Raw genomic sequence first — 20,559 nt, forward strand, 5'->3', positions numbered from 1 at the left:
GGAATTGACCTCATGCTGACGGGGTACGGGTGACATCCTGTATTCGCCACTTTTTTAACAAATACATGAACAGCACATTTCAAGTAAGAAAAATAATATTTGGAGAGACTGGATGTCCATTTTCGAACTTTCTGACTTTCAATTTTCTGATACATTCGACAGAACGTCCTTCCTTTAATTACTTTTGAACGGACAGTGAAACAAACAAAGAGCACAAAGTGGACACTTTGCGAAAGCGAAATTTAAAGTGAGAACAGGTGACGCTTCTTTAGCCAAAGGGTGATGGGACTGTAGAACAAACTACCGAGCCATGTGGCAGACACAGATAACCCGGCTTCTTTCAAGAAACAGCTGGATGAGACTCTTAGGTTAATTAGCTCCTAACTACCAACCCTGCAAGATGGACTGAATGGCATTTTTGTAACCTTTTTAATGTGATGAAATGTTCTGCTGCAGTATGTAAATACTGGATTAAAATGTGTTAAAAATATATTTCCAAAACAATTCTGCATAAAAGCCAATGATAAATGCCAAAAGATGTGAAAAAATAAAAATTAAAAATACTTTGTGGATTCATACCGACACCTTAAAGTTTTCATCAGAGAGGACACTACATGCTGTAACCAACATTTCATTACTGATGACCTTTTTTTCTTTTCAAATAACGATAGTGACAAGTATAGCTAATGTTGGCATGATCTTCATTTATTACCACTAAGCATTTTGTTACGACTGGATGAATCTTCACTATATTCAAATATGTTATATTAGTGAAAACATTATTTCAGTTATGTTATTGAGATTTTCTTGTAATTACCAGAGAACGCAAACATAAAATTGACAATGGGAGGCACTTTATCCAAAGAATTGTGGGAATATGGAACAAACTGCCCAGCCATTTGGCTGAAACCGATACCTTGGGTTCTTTCAAGAAACGGCTGGATGAAGTTCTTGGATCAATGAACTACTAACTAAAGGGACTAGATGGGCCGAATTGCCTATTCAAGCTGATATTTGCACTATGGAGAAGTCTTGAAGGTTTTACTGTATATGTGTACTTCTAACCCTTGTTCTATTCATGTTATTAAAATGCTTAAATACTTTTATCATGCTACTCATATTAACTATTTACATTTATGGAATGCTTTGAGATTGTACTAAGAGAAGCGAAGGTAGCTACTTTGCTTAGTCAGCAGTGTTTCGGTAAACCGGTATTCGGTATCAAACATTGGTGTAACAGGAATAACTAATATAGGTCACTGCACATTCTAATAATTATGCGGTAATTAAAATATACAAATGAAATAATGATGCAGCTAAAACGATTGGAAAAAAATCGCCAGAACTTCCGTTTCACCCCTATATTACTTTTTTTGCTCTCTTGAAGTTCTGATGCGCTCTAAACCACTGTTTTCTGCTGACCTGGATACACTGAATTTGGGGGGTAAACGTGGTAGCGGTATTCTTCCACGCGTGGTAATTTCAGAGAAAGATAAGACCACAAGCGGCACTATGACGTTGTAAAAGAGATCTGGGACATGCCTTGACAATATAAATACTTTCTCAGACAGGTTAAAATCACAAAAGGGTAAAAACACAAACCCAACAGGTAGGAATTGACTTGAGAAATCAATTTACGTTTGCTCTGTCTTTTGATTAATCCTCTTTGATCTATCTGTTGTTGTCAGAATAATTAATCTTTTGGCAGGTAAGCTTGAAGTTTTGTTAAATTGCCCGTGTTATGCACTTACTCCAACATTTGTTTATTCTTGCAGGTCCTCTCGCGGTACACTGAGGAAGATCACCGAACCAAACATGAAGTGCTTAGTATTTGCTGCCGTTATACTTTGCTGTTATGTGGCGTGTGGCGCAGCGCCCCACAATTTAAAAAACCCGAAGACTGGAGTTGTCCGCAGCCCACCACTAGATAGACTGCAGCCGAGACAGCGCGTCAACGAAATGGCTAGGGCTGTAAGTGAAAGCGTGTCATGGTCTTCTGGAGTTTGTGTCATTGAGCGTCATTACAGCCTTCTTCTGTATAGTTATTGCTCTACCCACGCACAGTTCTGTGTATTGCTTACTTTGAAGTCGTATTTGCATTGACTCTCAGTTCATGTGCATCCAATAAGTGGATTGTATTTGTATACAATTTGTACTTTGTACACTTAAAATGATGTACCAATATATATATATATTTGCATACGATGTCCTTTTATAATCAATAATATGCTTAAGGGTGCACTGTATTCTTCTGACAGGCGCAGAAGCATGATAAAGATACCGACACGAGACTGATTAATCTCCCAACTAACTACACAGATATGACGGTAATGATAATTACTTGTTTTATTAATTTCCTAAAGTTTTGCTAAATTATTATTGAGCAATAGTTTAATTTCTTTTTCAAATGAATCCACATATACATTTATACTGTATATATATATTCTTTTAGGACCTGTATATTTGCTGCCTACACGTCAATATCCTTGACTTCTACCTGAGGAGTGTGTTGACCACAGAAGTCAAGTACCCACACCTAACCACAGTGACAAGTGATCTTCACAGGATAAGCACAGACTTGAAACAGCAGGGTTGCGTAAGTATTATTGTATTATTTTTGTCATTTTAAAATATTCTACCTGTTTGCCACAACCAGAAAACGGCTGTTAAAAAGCACTAGCATAGCATTCAGATTAAGAAACAGGCGGACAGGTGCAGCTGAAAAAAATAATATTTAGTTCAGGGTTTCGCACTGTAGAGGTACAGCAGTGTAAGATGAGCTGATAGCTCTAAAATCTCCAGTGACTGGTAGCTGATAACATAAAAAGTGATGCCAACTGGCAGAGATAAGCAAACCACAAATCTAGAAAGAAAGCGTTATCATGCCCTTTAAGATCTGTATCTGAAAGAGAACAACAGGTTGTATATGACACAAGGTGGCTCTGTAGAGGCGGCACGGTAGCGCAGTTTTAGCATTGCCATGTCGCAGCGCTAAAGACCCTGCTTGGAGTTTGTATCTTCTCCCCTTGTTCAAGTGGGTTTCCTTCGGGAGCCCCGATTTCCCTCCACAGTCCAAACACATACTGGTAGATTAAATCCCTTCTGGGAAAACTGGTCCTGGTGTGTGTGTATGCCCTGCGATGGACTGGCATCCTCTCTAGGGTGTATCCCAGCTCTCCCTTGACCCAGTACTGAATAAAGCAATTAGAAAGTGTATGGATTAGGGGCTAGTTCTGTATTTTTTTGCTTATCGAAACGTTTTATTATTTTCTAGGTGGTTAAACATGTGGAGAATCATAAGCATATCCAGACTTTCAAAGAGACGTTCTTCAAGGTAAGCGCAGTGAAAGTCGCCTCATCGTTTGTATTACAGTTCTGTCTAAGAAGGAAGCACCCCAGACAACGTTGTGGTGTTTGTCAAGAGCATGCCGCATTGCAATTGTTTGCAAAGCATCCGCTCTTCGGCGGCATGAAGTCAAAGCCACAAAAGAGCAATATGAAAAACGAGAGACAGATGCGTCTCTAGTAGCTTTGGCATTCGGCAAAAATAATTAATATGCATATCCGCGATTCGTTTATTCTATCTAACCGAACTACAGCTCTTCTAATATCACGTATGTCAGGGATATGGAGAGTGAGGTTGTATGGTAATTTTAAAAACTCTCTTACAGCTTGGAAACAAGGGAGAGAACAAGGCAATTGGAGAAATTGACATTCTGTTTGAATACCTCTCGAGATTCTGCAAAGAAAAGGACTAAATGAAGAAGATATGTACTGTATACTTTCCTGGCTGTTTTTTAGGAAATTGTTGTTAAATTTATTGTTACCGGCAATATAAATGTATCAGCATACGCAGCTGACTTATCTGTATATAACTGAAAATTCTAGCAATGAATCGCAGATTTTTTTTTTAAATACATTTTTTTAATGAGTAGTAAAACATGGATTTATTTTTTATCTTTTAAGAACCAAAATATAATAGTGGGCTTATTTTCCCTTCTGTTTTAATTTTAGTTTAAAAATATATAGCTTTGAAAGGCAGTTGAATTCACATGATTAGAATTAGTACTGTATTACCCTTTCAGTGTTTACATGTATTTCCTTTGAAGCTATTTATTTTTAAGCATGAGTAAATGCATTATAAAAGCATTGTTGAAAACATATTTATGCTGTCCATACATAGAGGTATTTATTTCTATTAATTTATTCTATGAAATTTAAAGGTATCCTGTATTTATTATCTTTTTGTTATTATTAATGATATTATTACTGATGTTGTTATTGATATTTATTACTGTTTTATTTTATTTGTTTGTATGGAGCTGCTTTTATAACAATACTGAAATCAGTGCTGTAGGAATTGTATTAGAAAGTGCTGATGATGAAATAATTCCAATTAGGGAAAATGGATTCTGTATGATCTTAGGAAGGTTTCTACTTAATTGAAATAAAAATCATCTGAATTTGACCTGTACTGAATGTGCAGATTTTTTGTTTCCCCATTTGGTCTGAGACACATAAGAGTCAAATACAGACATGGTCAGCATCCTGGACTGTTAGCAAAAGTGGGCTACATTGTGATTTTACAAGTACTTTGGTAATTGAAGAGTTGAAGGTAATTGGGGAGAATATACAGTAATATATATCTTATACAGTCATATAAATCTGTACATACCCTTCAATTCTATGGTTTTACTGTACATACAATGTTAAAACATATCTGACCTTCATCTACTGTAGTCCTCACCAAGTCCCAACAGTAGATACATCTAACCTCAAGTGACGAATAACATGCACACATTTTGCTTTGTCATTGTTTATTGAACAAAAACCAAAAAAAGCCAAAATTCAGCAGCCTTGTATAAAAAAAGCAAGTGCACCCTTACTACTTCCATATCAGTTAAGAAGGTAATCATAAAATCTTAAGAGGTTGTACTTTTTTCACATTACTGTACTAACTTGCATATTTTATAATAAAATATACAATATAATAATAAAATATACAATATTATAACAATAAAAATAATATACGTTCTGAAGATTTTGTGTATTTTGTTTCTAATTCTGTTTGCAAATAGCAGTTTGTTTTGCTAGTTGACAGTGGCAGAAGGAGAGACGGTTGTTTTATTGACTTAACCATTTATCAATGAGTTAATGTACTGATTTATCGGAAAGATACATGAAAAGAAGAAAAAAGTACTGTGGCAATTTCTGAAATTTCAAAATGCACATCCCAGCCAAGTCTCTGTGGAGTCTTGGGGACACAGGTGCCTGTTTCACCCCTCTGATTCTTTTTCCCAGGACGATTACAAGTTAGGGCTGCTGGGATGAGAGAGACCTTGGTGGCAGTCAGCTCTCCCGAACCTTTGTTGAAAAACCCATCAAATAAAGAGAATATACATCTTTGCCTGAAAAAAACTCATTAAATAAAGATTTTTATGCTGCACCAATTTCTGCACTTCTTAAAAAGAAAAAAAGAAGTTTATAAACCACCTATCAGTTGTAAAATGGCCAAGTCAAATGTCAGGTGAGGTGCTTCAATTTAACCGAGTTGTTGGTGGTGTGGTGGTAAGGGTTTGACAGATATAGCCCACTTGCTCCAATGATGTAATCATACACTGAAACGTATTAAATATTAAATTAAAATTAATGGGTATTCAAACACTTTTGTAGCACTTGATTATACAAGAAAGAACATCAAAAATGCATGTGACTTCACTCTGCAGTGAAAGGTACCGTAGCTCCCGTTCAGACATCTGTGTCTTCATTACTTTGTCGCTGGACACTGTCACACGATTCAGTAACAGTCCCTTTAAAGAAAGGGGAAGAAAACCTTGTTTTGGAAATATCATAGCTTCACGGGTCACTAGGGTGAAAAAAAAACCAAGTCCAATACCTTTAACCTCATATTTTTGTGATTTTCTTTAAAATGGCAAAAGTAGCTCAGTTAATCCCTAATTTAAGTTGCAGTAGGGACATGTTTTGAATTAACTGGCTGTAATGGTTCAGCTAGACAGCCAAGAGAACAACACCGTCTGTGAAGACGAGGCTGTCAGAACTCCCCTGTGATGACCAAGAGGTGGGAGAGCTGAAAGAAGATGAGACTAGGGTTTGACCTCCTCCCAAACACTTCATAAAAGTCAGTATTCAACAGCAAGATGCTTAAGAACATGCTATGTTGTAATCACAGCTGCAATCAGAGAGCTAATTATATAATTATGGCATCATGATATTGTCTTGAAGTAACTATTGTATGTCATTCAAATTCATTCTGCATCACTACTACAAACAACTGTATTAGTATCTACACTACAAAAATACATGAAATATGGCACCATTTATCCATTAGAGCCTTTAAAACCAGATTTGTAATTTATTCATCTACCAAAAATTCACTACATCTAGTTATTTGTGATGCAGTAGAATAAGGTTTCTCCCACACACGCATTGTGGAAGAGGTTTGTTAAACATTCAATTCAAGTGCTTGCCTGCTCAGATTCATGCTGAAATCTCACAACTTCAGGAAACAGACTCATTGCATACTGCCATCTGTTTCATTTGATTTTGCTCCCATGCATCTTTTTAAAAAAAAAGATGTCTGAAGACATAAAAAGATGAAAGACTTGTCTGATTTAGTTTTGTAGAAACAGAAGAATGCATGGGAAGATCCTGGCATACCCAGCCACAGAAAGCCAAGAAATCACGTTTGCAGCCTGACTGGTCTCTCCTTCAGAATCTTAAATCTAATGTGTTGACCCCCTCGGAAGTTGGTCCTGTTCCCTCTCAATTTGAGTTTACTCACTTCCACTGAAAACTGCAGCTAGTGCTTCTTACAAGAACTTTCACTCAGTTATACAAAGTTTCCGATAATCTCCAGCATTCCCCTGGCACTAGAGCACCCCACACTGATGTCTCACTTCTCTTAACCAGCAGGCACCAGAGAACTCAATGTTCCTCCTCACCGAGGACCAGATTATTAACGATTAATAACTGTTCTAGCTGGTTCTGTTCAGCCAGGGCAGCACTTTCCAAATCAGAACATGCATATTTGATACTACACCAGCCAGCTTCCATTCAAATGTGGAGATCTTTAAAACATTGAATATTTAGGAGATTCAGGTTACAGCTGGGACTCCAGTCTCAACTATGACAGTAGGCAACACCGCAATATTGACAAGCTATGCCATACTTCTTCAGAACCTAAAGTCTCCCAAAGTACTGGTTAAATTGACCCTCCCTGTTCCACCACACCTCATTTTATCCTCTTTGAGCCTCCCAATAGAACTACTGTACCACTCGGTCTGTCCCTGAGACAGTGCTCAGTACAGACTTAAACCATGTACTAACTTACTAACACCCACAGGTCTGTAGGCCAGCTACTGTAAACTCTTTACAATTACACCCTCTTCTCTAGCCCTCTCTTACACTCCTTCTTTCCACACCAAAATCTAAAATGCTTTTTATCCTCCTGGATGTTCTTCTAAGCCTCTAAATTAGCCCCGAAGAGTGACCAATTATACATTGGCCTATCCTACCAGCTCAGTTCCCTCATGTGGAATTTCACTCCGTTTGAGGACTAATAGGTCATCCAGAGCAGCTGTATCTCTTTCACACAGGTTCTCTCAATAAACCATCAACCATCCTGGCTCAAGATGAGCCAAGATTGTGGCTTTCTCACACAGCCATCACCTCACATTGACCATATATCAATCACACCGATAACGAACGCTTAGACGTGTGTAGGTGCAGCTGCTTAATTTCCCCTAGTTTCTGGAAAGGCAGTCCTAATTCAGAGGAATTCTCAAAGTCAGCAGCTGCTAAAAGGTTGATTTCTAACTTCATCACGCTTTTTTAGCAATTAAGTTTGAAACATTTTTTTCCTAATTCTTAAGAAAGAAAATAGTTTAATAAAGCATTTGAAAAACCTAATTAATTAATTAATTATGAGACAAAAAACAAAAGATGAAGTCATTCTACAGGATCTGGACTGCAACATACTGCCATTCTACAGGACAGTTAATTTTCTTTGCAAGTGATAAAACAGAGACCATCAGAAGCTATTTTATGCAGGTCATGTTGCATCTGAAGCAATACCTCCTGTAATGAAACTATATGGCATTCTTGATTAATAAAAGGAAACAACAAAAGTGTTTGTATGTTAAGAGATACTATACAAACATTCATAATGGTTGAACAGAAGAGAGTCTCAAGCAAAATAACTACATTAAACTTAATAGCAATGTAGTCTTTCATACTTTGATAATAATGTATTTATTAAAAACTGTAATGTATTTAAGTTTCTATATGATCCAAATAATATTAATGAATTCCAATTATTGTGCTTGTAATATGTACAGTACATTATTTAACAAAATATTGCAAATTGTCCAAAAATACATTATGATCTTTTGTTATTAATCAAATAGGACAGTATGCCTTGGAATGTCAGCTCATTAGCAAAGAAAAATGGAGAAAAACTGGTAAACAAGAGCCAAAAAGGAAGCAGGCATTTCTATTGAACTAGGTAGACACCTAAATCAAAATAAATTTTTGTAACTCAACACAGTAACTAGATTACCTTTAAATCAGTAGGAAGATGTATAATGATATCTTGGAAGTATCAGTTATGAATTGAATGCAAAACATCTGAAGTAAAATGACATCATTCATCCCACAATTCCATCATTCCACTTTTCTAACCACTTCTAGCAATTCAGTGTTGCGGGAGAGCAACAGACGCAAGGAGAAATATACCCTGTGCACCGGGGACAAATTTTTGGACTGTGGGAGGTACCCAAGTGAACACGGGGAGAATATATAAACTCCACACAGATAGTACTCCACGTGTGGAATTGAACCCAGGGCCCCAACGCTGTGCCACTATGCTGCTCCCTCCATTCCATTCTAAGAAAATTTTCCATTAAAAAAAATCTTCTTATATTATGTATCTTCCAACAAGACGACTGTCCAGAGAATACAGCCTGCGATGGTATTATGAAAGAGGAAAAAACAAGGACATTGCACATGTGCTGCTAGGAAATCCCAGTCAGGAAGTCCATTCAATATTACAATAGGTGTGAAACCTCAGGCATTAAAAGGAGCTGTTACATAATCTGCCTGCCTCTCTGTCTCCAATAAGCAGTTCCTGGTAGTTCCACTGACTTCAGGAAAATTTCAGTGTATGAAGGGTGTAGCATACACTACATATTTGCATGCTGTGGGACTGTCCGTTGCTAAAAACAATTTTTAGAACAGGCAATTCTAAAATAACGCAATAAGGATTGAGCAGCTATGGGGAAATGTACATTTTCACTTGACTTAAAGGGGACCTGTAGTCCCAATTTCTCAGACCGGTTATTAAATCTTGGTAACAAAATATATTCATTAAAATTTTTTAGGAATTTCAAATTAAGCACAGAATTGTGAACTTCATAAAAGTACTGTTAGTCACCATGTTGTTGCAAATTTGAGTTCCCACGAATGGTGACATGAAGTCGCCCTTCCTGCTCACTAGTTACTATAATGACTAATGATGGCTGTCCGTCGTGTCTGACGATGACGGTTGTACTCTGTGCAGCTCATCTGTTTGGAAGGTGAGCTGCACGAAGAAACCTGTGTGGGAGAGCTTTTAGAAGTGGGAAAGCCGTTGCACTGGGGCAGTCCCACTCTCTCAACCTCAGAAGCCTGGGTCCAGTGGTATAAGTAGTCATTACAACTGGAGACTTCCTTGGTTGCAGTAGATGGCCATGATGCCTTGATGCCACGGAGCGTTGCAACAGTATAGTGTCCCATCACGATACACACAGACCACAGTGTGAGCACCCCCAGCTGGCCCCACTAACACCTCTTCCACCAGCAACCTCAGTTTTTCCCAGGAGGTCTCCCATCCAGGTACTGACCAGGCTCACACCTGCTTAGCTGCAGTGGGCTGCCAGTTGTGAGCTGCAGGATGATAACGACTAATGTAATGCAATATACAAGCAAATAAGTACAGGCTGTGCAGCAAATATCTCACTGCAGAAACATTCCAATGTGATCTGTGTGCAGATTTAACAAGTTAGTAGTATTGGTCGGCAAAAACATCTCAAAATTGAAAGCAACATTTCTATTGGATTAAAAGAGATGTATTCACAAGCCTGCTTCTTTACAATGTCATAGGGCTGCAACACCTCACTGGAAGTTTTGTTGTCTCATTCTGAATCACAGAACATGGTGCTGTACATACCTGGAATTTTTTTCTGTTTTGTGATGTGAAAATGAGGTTTTACAAGTTACTGTGTACAGTTTACTTTTATTGTGGTTCGAAATGAACTCATCAATGCTGATTCTTTTTAACCCCAAAATATAAAACTAGAGTTGCAGTTCCCCCTTAAGAGTTTTTTGTAAAAATAACCAACTGTTGTTTATTCTTTTTTTCTCTTCTTCTCTATTTAAGCTGCAAGACCAGTACAGCAGTCAATCCAAAACACATGAAGAAAAGATTTTTGCTGAAGCAGGAGGTCACAGGATTGGGTACAGAATATACCCAAGTATATTCAGTAGTGGATCCAGATCTATTCCTTTGTGTCTTCTGGTTCTTGCTCCAGTCGAGTTCTTAATCACAGGCTTGTTGATTTCAGTCTTCCATTGGGTGCTGTCAGGGAAGGCGTTAGGGGCACCAGGTTGGACCCTATTTGGCGCTGGGACAGAAGGTTATTGCTACTGATTGGCATCCAAATCCCAAAGGCCAAAGTAAAAAAAGTAGTAGTCGAGTCAAAAGAACTAGGTCGGGTAGCCAAAAGAGTCAGGTCAAGTGAATCCGAATCCAAAACGAGAAGCGAGACGAATTTGAAGCAGGAGGAAACAAGGTCGGGTAGTCAAAAATCAGGTCGAGAATTGTAGTGCGCACCAGAGAAAGCCGAAGAGTCCTTCTCAATACTGAGCGGGGACTGAGTGGAGTGAGAGGGTATAAATAGGGAAGAGCGTGAGGAATGACAATTGATTAATAACTGCGTGGGTGTTCATAGGAATACAGTTCGTGACAGGTGCATATTTATACATTTTTCTTTGAGCTCTTAAAGGTCCTAATGGGATTTGTAATTGGTATCAACCCTGTACCAATTTCTGACTTTCAGAACTGCCCTCATTCGGGTGTGTTGTTTGAAATGTGACGGACTAGACCTCTGCAGAAGGAAAAGGCTCTCTCTGTGGGAGTTGCTGATGAATTTCCGTCTGGATCTGGTCATCGTAAATCAACCAACAAGTGAGACCTGTTTAGTGAGAAATAACCAAGTTGCGTAACATTCTTTACACTGAAGTTGTTTGGAAACAGTACGATTGGATATTTGTGAAACTCAGAAATGGCCAAACACACAAGTTAAAAACAAAATTGTAAACAAGCAAGCAGATCAATGAAGTCATCAGTTAGCAGTGCAGATGTAGCTCAGCTGGAATGAAAACCAGCAGACAGAGTTTTCCTCCAGGCCCGGGGCTGGAAATCAATATATTACAGCTCATGAGTCCAACATCATACATGTAGAATGTATCAAGGAAAAACTTTGAATAATCAATTCGATTTGGTTTGAATTACCTTCATGTATTGGTCTTTTACCTTAGAATTATGGTGAAGGGATGATTTGGGCATCTACGAAGAGAATGTACATCTCCTTTTTATTGCCATAGTTCTCAGCATGTTAAAAACTAAGAACCTCGGAATTATCATTGCCTCTCTTTCCTGCCAGATCAAAGAAGCTGCTAATTTCTTTGTTCATGGGAAACAAAGTATTCTTAACCCACAACAATGGCTGCACATCCTATAGATCAAAGACAGATTAATACCAGCTCCACCTACAAGTTGGCCAGCTCTTCCGCATGGGTACGTTAGCATGAACAGCACTACCCTGAGTCACGTATTTGTAGGTGTAGGATAGCTGAGTCATTCGGTTAATTGATAAGTAAGGTCACTTGACCAAGATTTTTTCCTTTGAGGCCAACATTACCGGTTTTCTCCTTTTTGGGGACATTCAATTCACATGCCCTGTACATATGGTTACAATATTTAAGTGAGAATACGTTTGGGTGTTTGTGTTTACACTTACTTCTAGTTCCCTTCTTTTCCTTCTGCTTCTGTTTCACTATTTCCACTCTGACAGGCCTTGCTCTTTATTCCAGAAATTAGTGCAAAGAAACTTTCAGCTGCAGAGTCACGTTGGCTGATACACTACATGCAAAGCAGGAATTATTTTGAGGACAATGGATTTCATGTTGTGGTGAACGACAATAATAATCAACAATGAGAAAAACACCGGATTTGTTAATATTCACAATATAAATATCAATAAGGCAAAATTCAATGCAATCATATAGTCTTGGAAAGTGAGATCTGATGCGAAAATTAATGGCTTACCTGACAATACTAAAGCTGTCAATCATAGATGAATGGATGAGATTCTGTGCTCAATTAAAAGATTTAGTGGGAGAAGTCACAGTGGTGTATTAATGACACTATCACCATCAATTTCAGTTTTCTGTTGTCTGTAATTGAACAGGCCACTCTCTCTCAAGCTGATCGATCCTTTCAACAACTACAGTATTAATCAGTGTAATAAATTACCTGCTGTACTATATGTCATTTTTGTTCAATAAAATGTCAATCTGTTGCAAAAAAACATTTGTCCATTTTTCTTCTAATAACCTTTTGAATTTTTTGCAGTTAAAAGTAATGCTGATGCTCAGTTCACCTTGATACAGAAGACTTTGGCCTGTGGTCCTGAAGTTTTCATATGATAATTAGTTTTATAACAGTGTGGTTGTGATGCAAAGAAACAAACCCATTTTACCTCTGGAGGGACCGAGTTGCAATTTCAGTGTCTGTTTTTCAGAGTCCCGTTTTAAGGCAAGCCAAAAAGTCCTTCAAAAAGTGTGGAATATGGACTGAATTGAGGAGTTAGGGAAAATAAGCTGAATGATCCCTGGCCATGCTTTCATTTTCACTTCACAATGACAAACCTTTATCTTCTTACCTTACCAAACCTCTTCACAGAGTAGGTCCCCACTCACTCAGTGACCTGCTTGCTTGTGTTGTCCCTCAGAGCAGCTGAGAACATGTGAGACTGGACTATATCTCACACTGACATGTAAAGGGAACCGAAGTGTGTGCAATCATCTTTATCGGTGCCACTTAGAATATCTGCCAGATACGGTTTTATGTGTATTTCCATCTACAATATCACGTTTTTGCTGCTTTTTCCAACTATTTCAACACCTGCTCTCCTGTGACTATCTCCGCCATGGCTGGTCCCAAACCCGCGCTGAGAAAGGAGGAGGGTTGGGCGTCGGGTCAGCAGCCCGACCCTGTAAAATTGAAACAAACTGCTACAGAAACAGTGACAAAAGCCAGAGAGCGTTGCAAGGGTGACAGCTCACCTCTAAATTTTATGAAGGACCTGAGTGAAAGCCGAGAGTAAGCTCAGTTCCTGATGAAGAGCTCGATTCTGAGCGCAAACATTTAGTTTTTGATTGTACCACGGCCTGAAAAATTTTTGCAATTATTTCTTTATATTTCATATCTCTGACACTTGCTAACGTTTTTTTTTACTTTTGCATTGCTTTTGTGAGCAAACGTGTAGAAGTTGATTTCTGTCTGGAGTAGAAGCTTTAGGTTGCAGTGAAGTAAAGGAATGAATTCCTTCATTTAAATTATCTGGGTCAGCCCTCTCTCTCAAATGAATCATAAGAGGAGCAGTGACCTCGTTAGAGATACTTACTGAGGTATTAGCTATGCTTCTTACTCAATTACCCATTGAAGGCCAACAGTTCATACTATCTTCTTCAAAAGCTAGTTATGTAACAATTTGGCATTGCAATGCAAAATTTAGCCCAATGCAAGTATGAGTCATGCAAATTCCAGATATGCATTTTGATGAAAAATGCTGAATTGTGTTCATGTTTCTACCACGTTTCTGTGTCGATGTCACTGGCGTTCATCCAGATATTGCTGACTGCTGCTCTGCTGCACCTCACTTTAACCACTTTGTTAAAAGCTTTGACAGCAAAAAACAAAACACTGGGATGAGTGTGTATAGTATTTGGAGTTTAAAAAATGAAAATAGCCCTCTTTAAAAATACCTGTCAAAATTTCCATGAATTCTAAAAATCTTTATTCTCAATATAGCCATACTTATCTCAAGGCCCATATATCACATAACTTATTTTTGAGTTCATAAAATGCCTTTAAATTATCAGTCTCTCACAAAGTGTTTATCTTTTCCAATGTGTAACAGGGCTCAGTACGCAGAGCGAGTCACAGAAGTGACATCACCCACCTCTGAAATCTAGACAGTGTAAAACTCTGCTGAGGCACAGGAATGGTCCTTTGGTGGTCATCTGCTGTCAAGGGAGGGCGTTATGCGTGCCCTGGGCCTGCTGGCGAAGGTGGCCGAGTCCTGGTGAGAGCAGGGTGAGCTGGATTTGTCACTCTGGTGACTCAGATTATCTCCCTGCCACCGAGGGAAAGAGAAAGAGGAATTTAGAGGGGGAGAGTGAAACAGGGCTCAGTTTGCTGAAAGAGTCACAGACGTGACATTGCCCTGCTTTAAGATCTAGACAGTGTAAAACCCTGCTAGGCAGAGGACTGGTCTTGTGGCACAACATGTCTTAATCAGATAAGACCCGGTGACACAGTGGTCTGTCATTGATTCCAGATTTAAACAGGAATTACCCAGTGACTCTTGAGTGGGGATGAACATATTCATGCGGAAATATGAAGTGATTATGCTAACACTGGCTTCGCTATAATAAGGCATGATGTTTTGTCTACAAAGCTCTGAAAATGTTGCCAATGTAACACTTTGTAGCAAAATTGAAAACAGCAAGTCATGTCATAAAGTTGGCAATAATGCCCTGGTGCACTATCAGCCTGCTGTTTGTTCTCTTAGCAATCACTTTGTGGTTTTTCGTATACTGTATTTATACTGTAGGGTGCTCAGCCATGGCAGAACCGTGATTAGTGAGGAAACACTGTACTTTGATGCTCTCTGATGGATTGTTGTCTATGTTGTAATGACGGTTGTGTAGACCTGTGACACAGAGTCTCACGATGAATCTATTGCAGGTTTACTTGGATACTGTACCAGAGTTCCCAGGTTACCTCCTGATATTGGGCTAAGGAGTCCTCAGTGAAGTCCAGTATTTTCCGTGAAACTAGTTGTTGTGATTCAGAAAGGATCCCTCAGGTGGACCTACTGTACCTGGGTTGTTGCATGAGCAGAGCTGGTCAATCATGGGTGCAGTGATGGAGAATTCAGGGACGAGAGATTATCTGGTAATGGCTGTGCGTGCCACATTCCCACAGCATGCCACTGAACTGGAACTTGTTTGTTGTGTGATTCATGTTTTCATCTGCGACATCCACAAACACACATTTCTTCCAACTCATATTTGGATAAACATTGGAGAGGTAGAGAAGCGAAAGATTACTGAATTTGCTTTATGACTGATCTACAGTAAATTACAGATTTTTTTTTTTCAGATAGAAAGACATTTATTAATGTCTGCTTTTGTCACTGTCAGTTACTTGGGTGTCAGACACCAGTAACCTTCAGAACATTTCCTAGATTTCACTAGATCACCTGAAAACTTTGTTTAATTGGAAGTTTTGGCTTTCACTTGTGGATTTACTATTTACTTTCTATGTACATATTGAGGAAAACGTGTTCACGAGATAACTTAAACTCAAACATAAAATTCAGTAAGACGCGCTTTCACTAGAAAGCAAACCACTTAACCACGTAACACTTTATAAATGAAGATCCTAAAATCCATAGCCGTAGGCTTTTGTAGCCGCTTTTCAGCTTCATGTGGGGATTTCTTGGAAATTTTTACGTTGAATGCCGGTAAGAGACTCTACCTACAGTATCTAACACCACGTCACAAGTGTGGGAATTTTTTTAGAAAGCGAAATCAGGTCTATAAAAAGACGAAGGTACTGTACTGTGGTAGATGTGTACCTTCCGTTAATCCTAAGAGTTCACAGTAGAACACAAGGCGACTGGCGGTGCGCTGCAGAACCCGCAGAGACCTCATCACTGACACTCAAGATCAGAGAGGATGAAAGCGCATTTTGCGGCTGCGCTGATACTTTCTGCTATGGCGTGGCAATACATCTGCGAAGCCAAAGGCACAGGCATCGCCGGTCAGAAATGCCTCCAGAATCACCTGCCTGGAAAGATGCTGAAAGAATTATTCGAAATGTCTCTTAATTTAAAATATTCCGTCCCCGTAAGTAAAGGCGAATGCACGATTTGATGTAGCGCTAAATTAGTATAAAAACGTTTCTCAAATACATTAAAGAGGATATTTATGAATATACAGTACCTCACCTGTTCACTCTGTTTTTTTATTGCAGAGGGATAACATCAAAGAAAGAAAACTTTTGCCGAAATTTGGTCCGTCGTTGAAGGTAAAGATAAAATCAATTTGGTGCATTCATGACACAATTTTACAGGTTTATGAACCTCTTATCTCTAAACTCTACCTCTTCCTCAGACTTAAAAAGCTGTGTTTTTTTTTGTCAGAGACCAAACCCACATGGAATCCCCATTTTGAAGGAAATATTGGACTTCTATCTCAAGGATGTTTTAAAAAAAGTGGAGGTAGTGGATTTAAAAGCTGACAATTTGGTAATTTACCTGACAAGACTGGACAAAGATCTTGGACACTGTGTGAGTATTCAGTATTCGTTTGGAAGTCATTAGCTGTACTTATTTTAACATAACCCCCCCCCCCCCTAAAAATATTATCTGTTGTTTTAGTTAAAAAATCTAGTTACTGTTAACTGGAGATTTTGAAAGAACTGAAAACACTTTTGCTTCTATTTAACATTAATAGTAATACCAGGGCTGTAGTTAGTTCAGTGTAGTGTATAGTGTATGTCATTCATTTTAAAGTGTGAAGTTAGGAACATCAGAGCATTGTTTTGTCACCATTCTTAATTTGCCAGTACAAAACAATTGATTTTCAGTAGTTTAAAGGTGGAGTGGCAGGTAGCTCTTGAAGTCTGGGCAAATTCCAGAGTGTGTGGAGTTTATGTTTAGAGTTTGCATATTCTCTTTGGGTTTGTACCTCTGTTTCCCTTCACCTTCCAGAGAGGCACTGGTTAAGTCAATGGGTGATTGTAAGCTGTCCCTGTACATGAGCATGCAAGTTCATGCCCTGCAATGTACTGGTGTCTTGCCCAAGGCGTAGCTGCATCTTGTGCCTGTGCTTCTGAAATAGGATCTGGCCTGGCACAGCCCTTACCAAGAATATGACAATACAACCTGTGACAATACTGTCACCATTGCTCTCTGTTCTTAGTTTTATTGAAGGACTGCATGCATTAAGTATGGTGACAAAGTGGTTAGCTTTGCTGCCTTGCAGCACTGGGGCCCTAAGTTCAGTTTTCAGGGGCCCTATCTGTCCAAACACATGCTGGTAGGTTAATTGGGTTCTGGGAAAATTTGTCCTAGTGTAAGTGTGCATGTGTCTCGGTCTGTGCGACTGCTGTGATGGACCAGTGTCCCTTCCAGGGTGTATTCTGCCTTGCTTGCTGGGATTGGCCACAGCTCCCCAATTACTGACTGTAGGAAAAAGCAGTTAGGAAATGGATGGATGTATTAAGAATGTCTGATTGACTTTCAAATGGTCTTGTTAATGACAATTGCGTGCAATGGTCTGAGTGGAAGAGCCCTGGGTAACTCATGGGTGATGATAAAACTCAATGTCTCTCTTGCAGTTGAGGTTACATCCCAGCATATGTTCTTCAAGAGAACGCAAACTGATGAACAAAATGAAGAAGAGATACAAGGAGGTAAGTAGAGTTTAATCATGTGCTCAAGGAGCTGAGAGACAGACTGTTGTCGGGAGCCATTGGATTGTACCTGGTTGGCTTTCTCAGTCACTTACAGCAGAGATAATTGGCTCTGAAGCTAAGGGTTTTAGAGCTGACTGTATTTGCTGTGATCCAGTTCAAAATGAAATTGTCATGAGAGTAACTGGAATAAAAGGGCTAGTAGTGACACCTACTGGATGATGGGTGATACAGTCTTTAAAACCACCACGAGGAGTTCACATTTCCTGCAATGTTAGGAAAGCACAGGAGTGCTGCGATATGAGAGATTATGGAAGGTGGCATTTACTAGTACTGGGAAATTTATTGTGTCTTGCAAAAAAGACGAAAGTCTGGTCTTACATCAAAGGAGGGTATCATGTTTCAAATGTGTGTCCTGTCATTATCTATTGACAGATGGCAGATCAAGGAGTGTATAAGGCCATTGGCGAGCTGGAAACAGTGATTGACTGGATCAACACCTACATGCACGCAGGGAAGGAATAAAAACAGAGCAAAAGGAAGTAGCCTTACAAAAAGTATGTGTCATTAATTTAACAGAAACTGTCTTTAAATATGTCAATTTATTGCATGCTGGGTGCTCATCCACATTGGCGAAACTGTTGTGAGCCACAAGACTGAGTAATGAACTCAGTAAAAAATCCCTGGAGCCTTATTGTTACCTCTTCAACCTATAGTACAAGACTGACAGAATAGAAAATGTATATTGGTGCGGGCAATAGTACAGTGATAACAGGACTGAATGTCGCTGCTGCTTAATGAATTTGCTCAATAATGCAGAAGTGTTGTAATTAAAGCATAATCTTGAGCTAGAGAAGTCCAAATAATTCATCCTTTCCAATAGTATGGCCAATTTGGTCTGATATTTATATGCAGTGCCTTCTGGAGCTTGGAGAGAGATCTGTATTTGTTGGTTTTTAAATAACATGTCCACGCTCTTTAAGCATTTATTGAATATTGAATTTTCTGAATGCCAATATCACTTTAAAGGGAGGTGGAATTAATATCAAGTTATACCCGATACACCCACAGTATCCGCAGAGTAAGTTTTAATTATAGCACATTCAGTAGCTAACTGTACCTCAGTGCTTTAAAGATGTATTGTTTGTTACGTGATACCGATTTCACTGTGAACTGATGCAGAACAAATATATTTGTATTTTTTAATGTATTTATAATGCATTTTAAAGTTGCTGGTTTATTATTAGTATGCAGAACACATTTGTAACTCCTGCTTTATTTATAGTGAGACTTGACTGCACTTCGTTATTTATTACATATTGTATTTTTCGACTGAACCTCCGGTGAGACTTTGACTTGTGGGGGTTGCAGAAAGGGTGAGGTATGGTGACAAAACATCTAGCCTGGATTGAATCAGCAGCTCAACCCATTAGCAACCCACTGCAGGTCTCCACTGCGTAGGTAACTTTTAGCAAACAAAAAAACACCGCCAGGCACAGAGCTTGTGTTCGGTGTCTGCTGGGTGGACTGAAGTTATGACACAATCCAAGCATTAGTCTTTATGATATTTAAGAAAACCAAAAGAGTTGCCAAATATCTGTGAATGCACTAGGAATTGAAGTCTAGCAATTAAAAAAAAATAGATGTTTGATGTAGTGTGTCTATTTATACCTTACAGTTCAGAAGTCTGGATTTTTAAAACCTGTTGCACTATCAATGTACTGTATGGCTTATTTTTAAATAAATATTTTCAAAATCATGTTGTGTAGCTTCATTATGTAAACTAATCCATAGGTGCCTTGGACCCTTGATTTATCATTATTGATATGGTTTATATTTAAATATAGTACCTTCACATCCCTTTAAAACAATAGATTCTGTTATTGCTATTTATGTAATGTGTCCCTTCCTTTAAAAAAAAAACAATTTTTTCAAATATTTCTTTGAATAAGAAAGTCAGCTGATATGCACTTTTCCTTTACAGTTAAAATGAAAGAGACTGAGAGATTGGGCTATCTCGGCTGGAGCCTGAATTGGGCAGAATGGAAAATATTCTAACGCTGCCTGTACATTAGCCACTTGTCTATATATCTTGGTCTGAGAATGGGGAGACTCTGTGCTCTGACATTTGATACATCACAAGTTTTCCCACACGTCAAAAACATACCGAAGATATCTTATTAAGAAACTGAAGTATATATTGACTAGCACAAGATGTTACTATAGAAAACCTTGCTGTTCATGTGCTTTGTAATTTAGAATACCTAAATTGTTATATGGTAAGATTGACATTCACCATATATTAGGTGTAGCTGCGTAGGTGATCTACTATATTAACTTTTACTAATGAATATCATTTTCAGATGTTACTTTTCTTTCTCTTCACACACCCTAAAAGAAACGCCTGCTGTAGTGCATCGAGCGGGCCGTTAGCACATTCCATTGAACTTGGTTCCCTCTAGTGGCAAGAACTTGTAATTGCGTTTAGATATTGAAAATTGTTCAAACTTGCTTACGATTTTCTAACTCCTGAAAAATATCTCAGACTCCACGCTTAAGACGATGGGATCGGTAGCTTTCTATATATACTACACTGTATTTTAAATTTCTTCAGAATTTTGGATTCGCACAAACATTATTAAAACCTTACAAAAATTGAAAGACATTATTTGAATTTATAAAATACTGCTAACGAATTAAGATTTGATATGCAGAAAGTTCCTTAGTGTTAT

At 38.5% G+C, this 20,559-nt stretch overlaps 1 protein-coding gene and 2 long non-coding RNA genes across 5 annotated transcripts in view; 2 read left to right on the forward strand and 1 right to left on the reverse strand.

Moving 5' to 3' along the window:
* Positions 1-1,455: 1,455 nt before the first annotated feature.
* LOC148654725 (uncharacterized) lies at positions 1,456-2,525 on the forward strand. The gene is made up of 4 exons (XR_015941124.1): positions 1,456-1,609; positions 1,776-1,971; positions 2,259-2,327; positions 2,453-2,525. It is a non-coding gene; the product is annotated as an uncharacterized LOC148654725 (long non-coding RNA).
* A 2,169-nt stretch (positions 2,526-4,694) lies between these two features.
* Positions 4,695-20,559, reverse strand: part of LOC148654726 (uncharacterized) — a 108,236-nt gene continuing 92,371 nt past the window's right edge. Inside the window, exons 4-5 of one of the 3 annotated variants that reach the window (XR_015941127.1) lie at positions 12,078-14,477; positions 10,091-11,249 (exon numbers count right to left, since the gene is read on the reverse strand). This is a non-coding gene — a long non-coding RNA (uncharacterized LOC148654726). Of the gene's footprint in view, positions 5,811-10,090; positions 14,478-20,559 lie in introns of those variants that run through there. The other 2 variants (XR_015941128.1, XR_015941126.1) reach the window with 2 other exon arrangements.
* On the forward strand, positions 15,993-19,586 carry il26 (interleukin 26). Its single transcript, XM_088644612.1, has 5 exons — positions 15,993-16,257; positions 16,385-16,438; positions 16,554-16,700; positions 17,753-17,827; positions 18,263-19,586. The coding sequence occupies exons 1-5, from the start codon at positions 16,087-16,089 to the stop codon at positions 18,350-18,352; spliced, it is 537 nt and encodes a 178-aa protein (XP_088500738.1). The 5' UTR covers positions 15,993-16,086; the 3' UTR covers positions 18,353-19,586.

This window comes from Lepisosteus platostomus, chromosome 9 (assembly GCF_059453375.1).
Source record: "Lepisosteus platostomus isolate fLepPlt1 chromosome 9, fLepPlt1.hap1, whole genome shotgun sequence".
NCBI classification, from domain to species: Eukaryota; Metazoa; Chordata; class Actinopteri; order Semionotiformes; family Lepisosteidae; genus Lepisosteus; species Lepisosteus platostomus.

Excerpts from the sequence above, each read along its gene's own strand:
- il26 (XM_088644612.1), top strand. The coding sequence starts at position 16,087 with ATGAAAGCGCATTTTGCGGCTGCGCTGATACTTTCTGCTATGGCGTGG. Across the intron at positions 16,258-16,384 it reads ATTTAAAATATTCCGTCCCC|AGGGATAACATCAAAGAAAG; the intron begins GTAAGTAAAGGC and ends TTTTTATTGCAG. Across the intron at positions 16,439-16,553 it reads AATTTGGTCCGTCGTTGAAG|AGACCAAACCCACATGGAAT; the intron begins GTAAAGATAAAA and ends TTTTTTTGTCAG.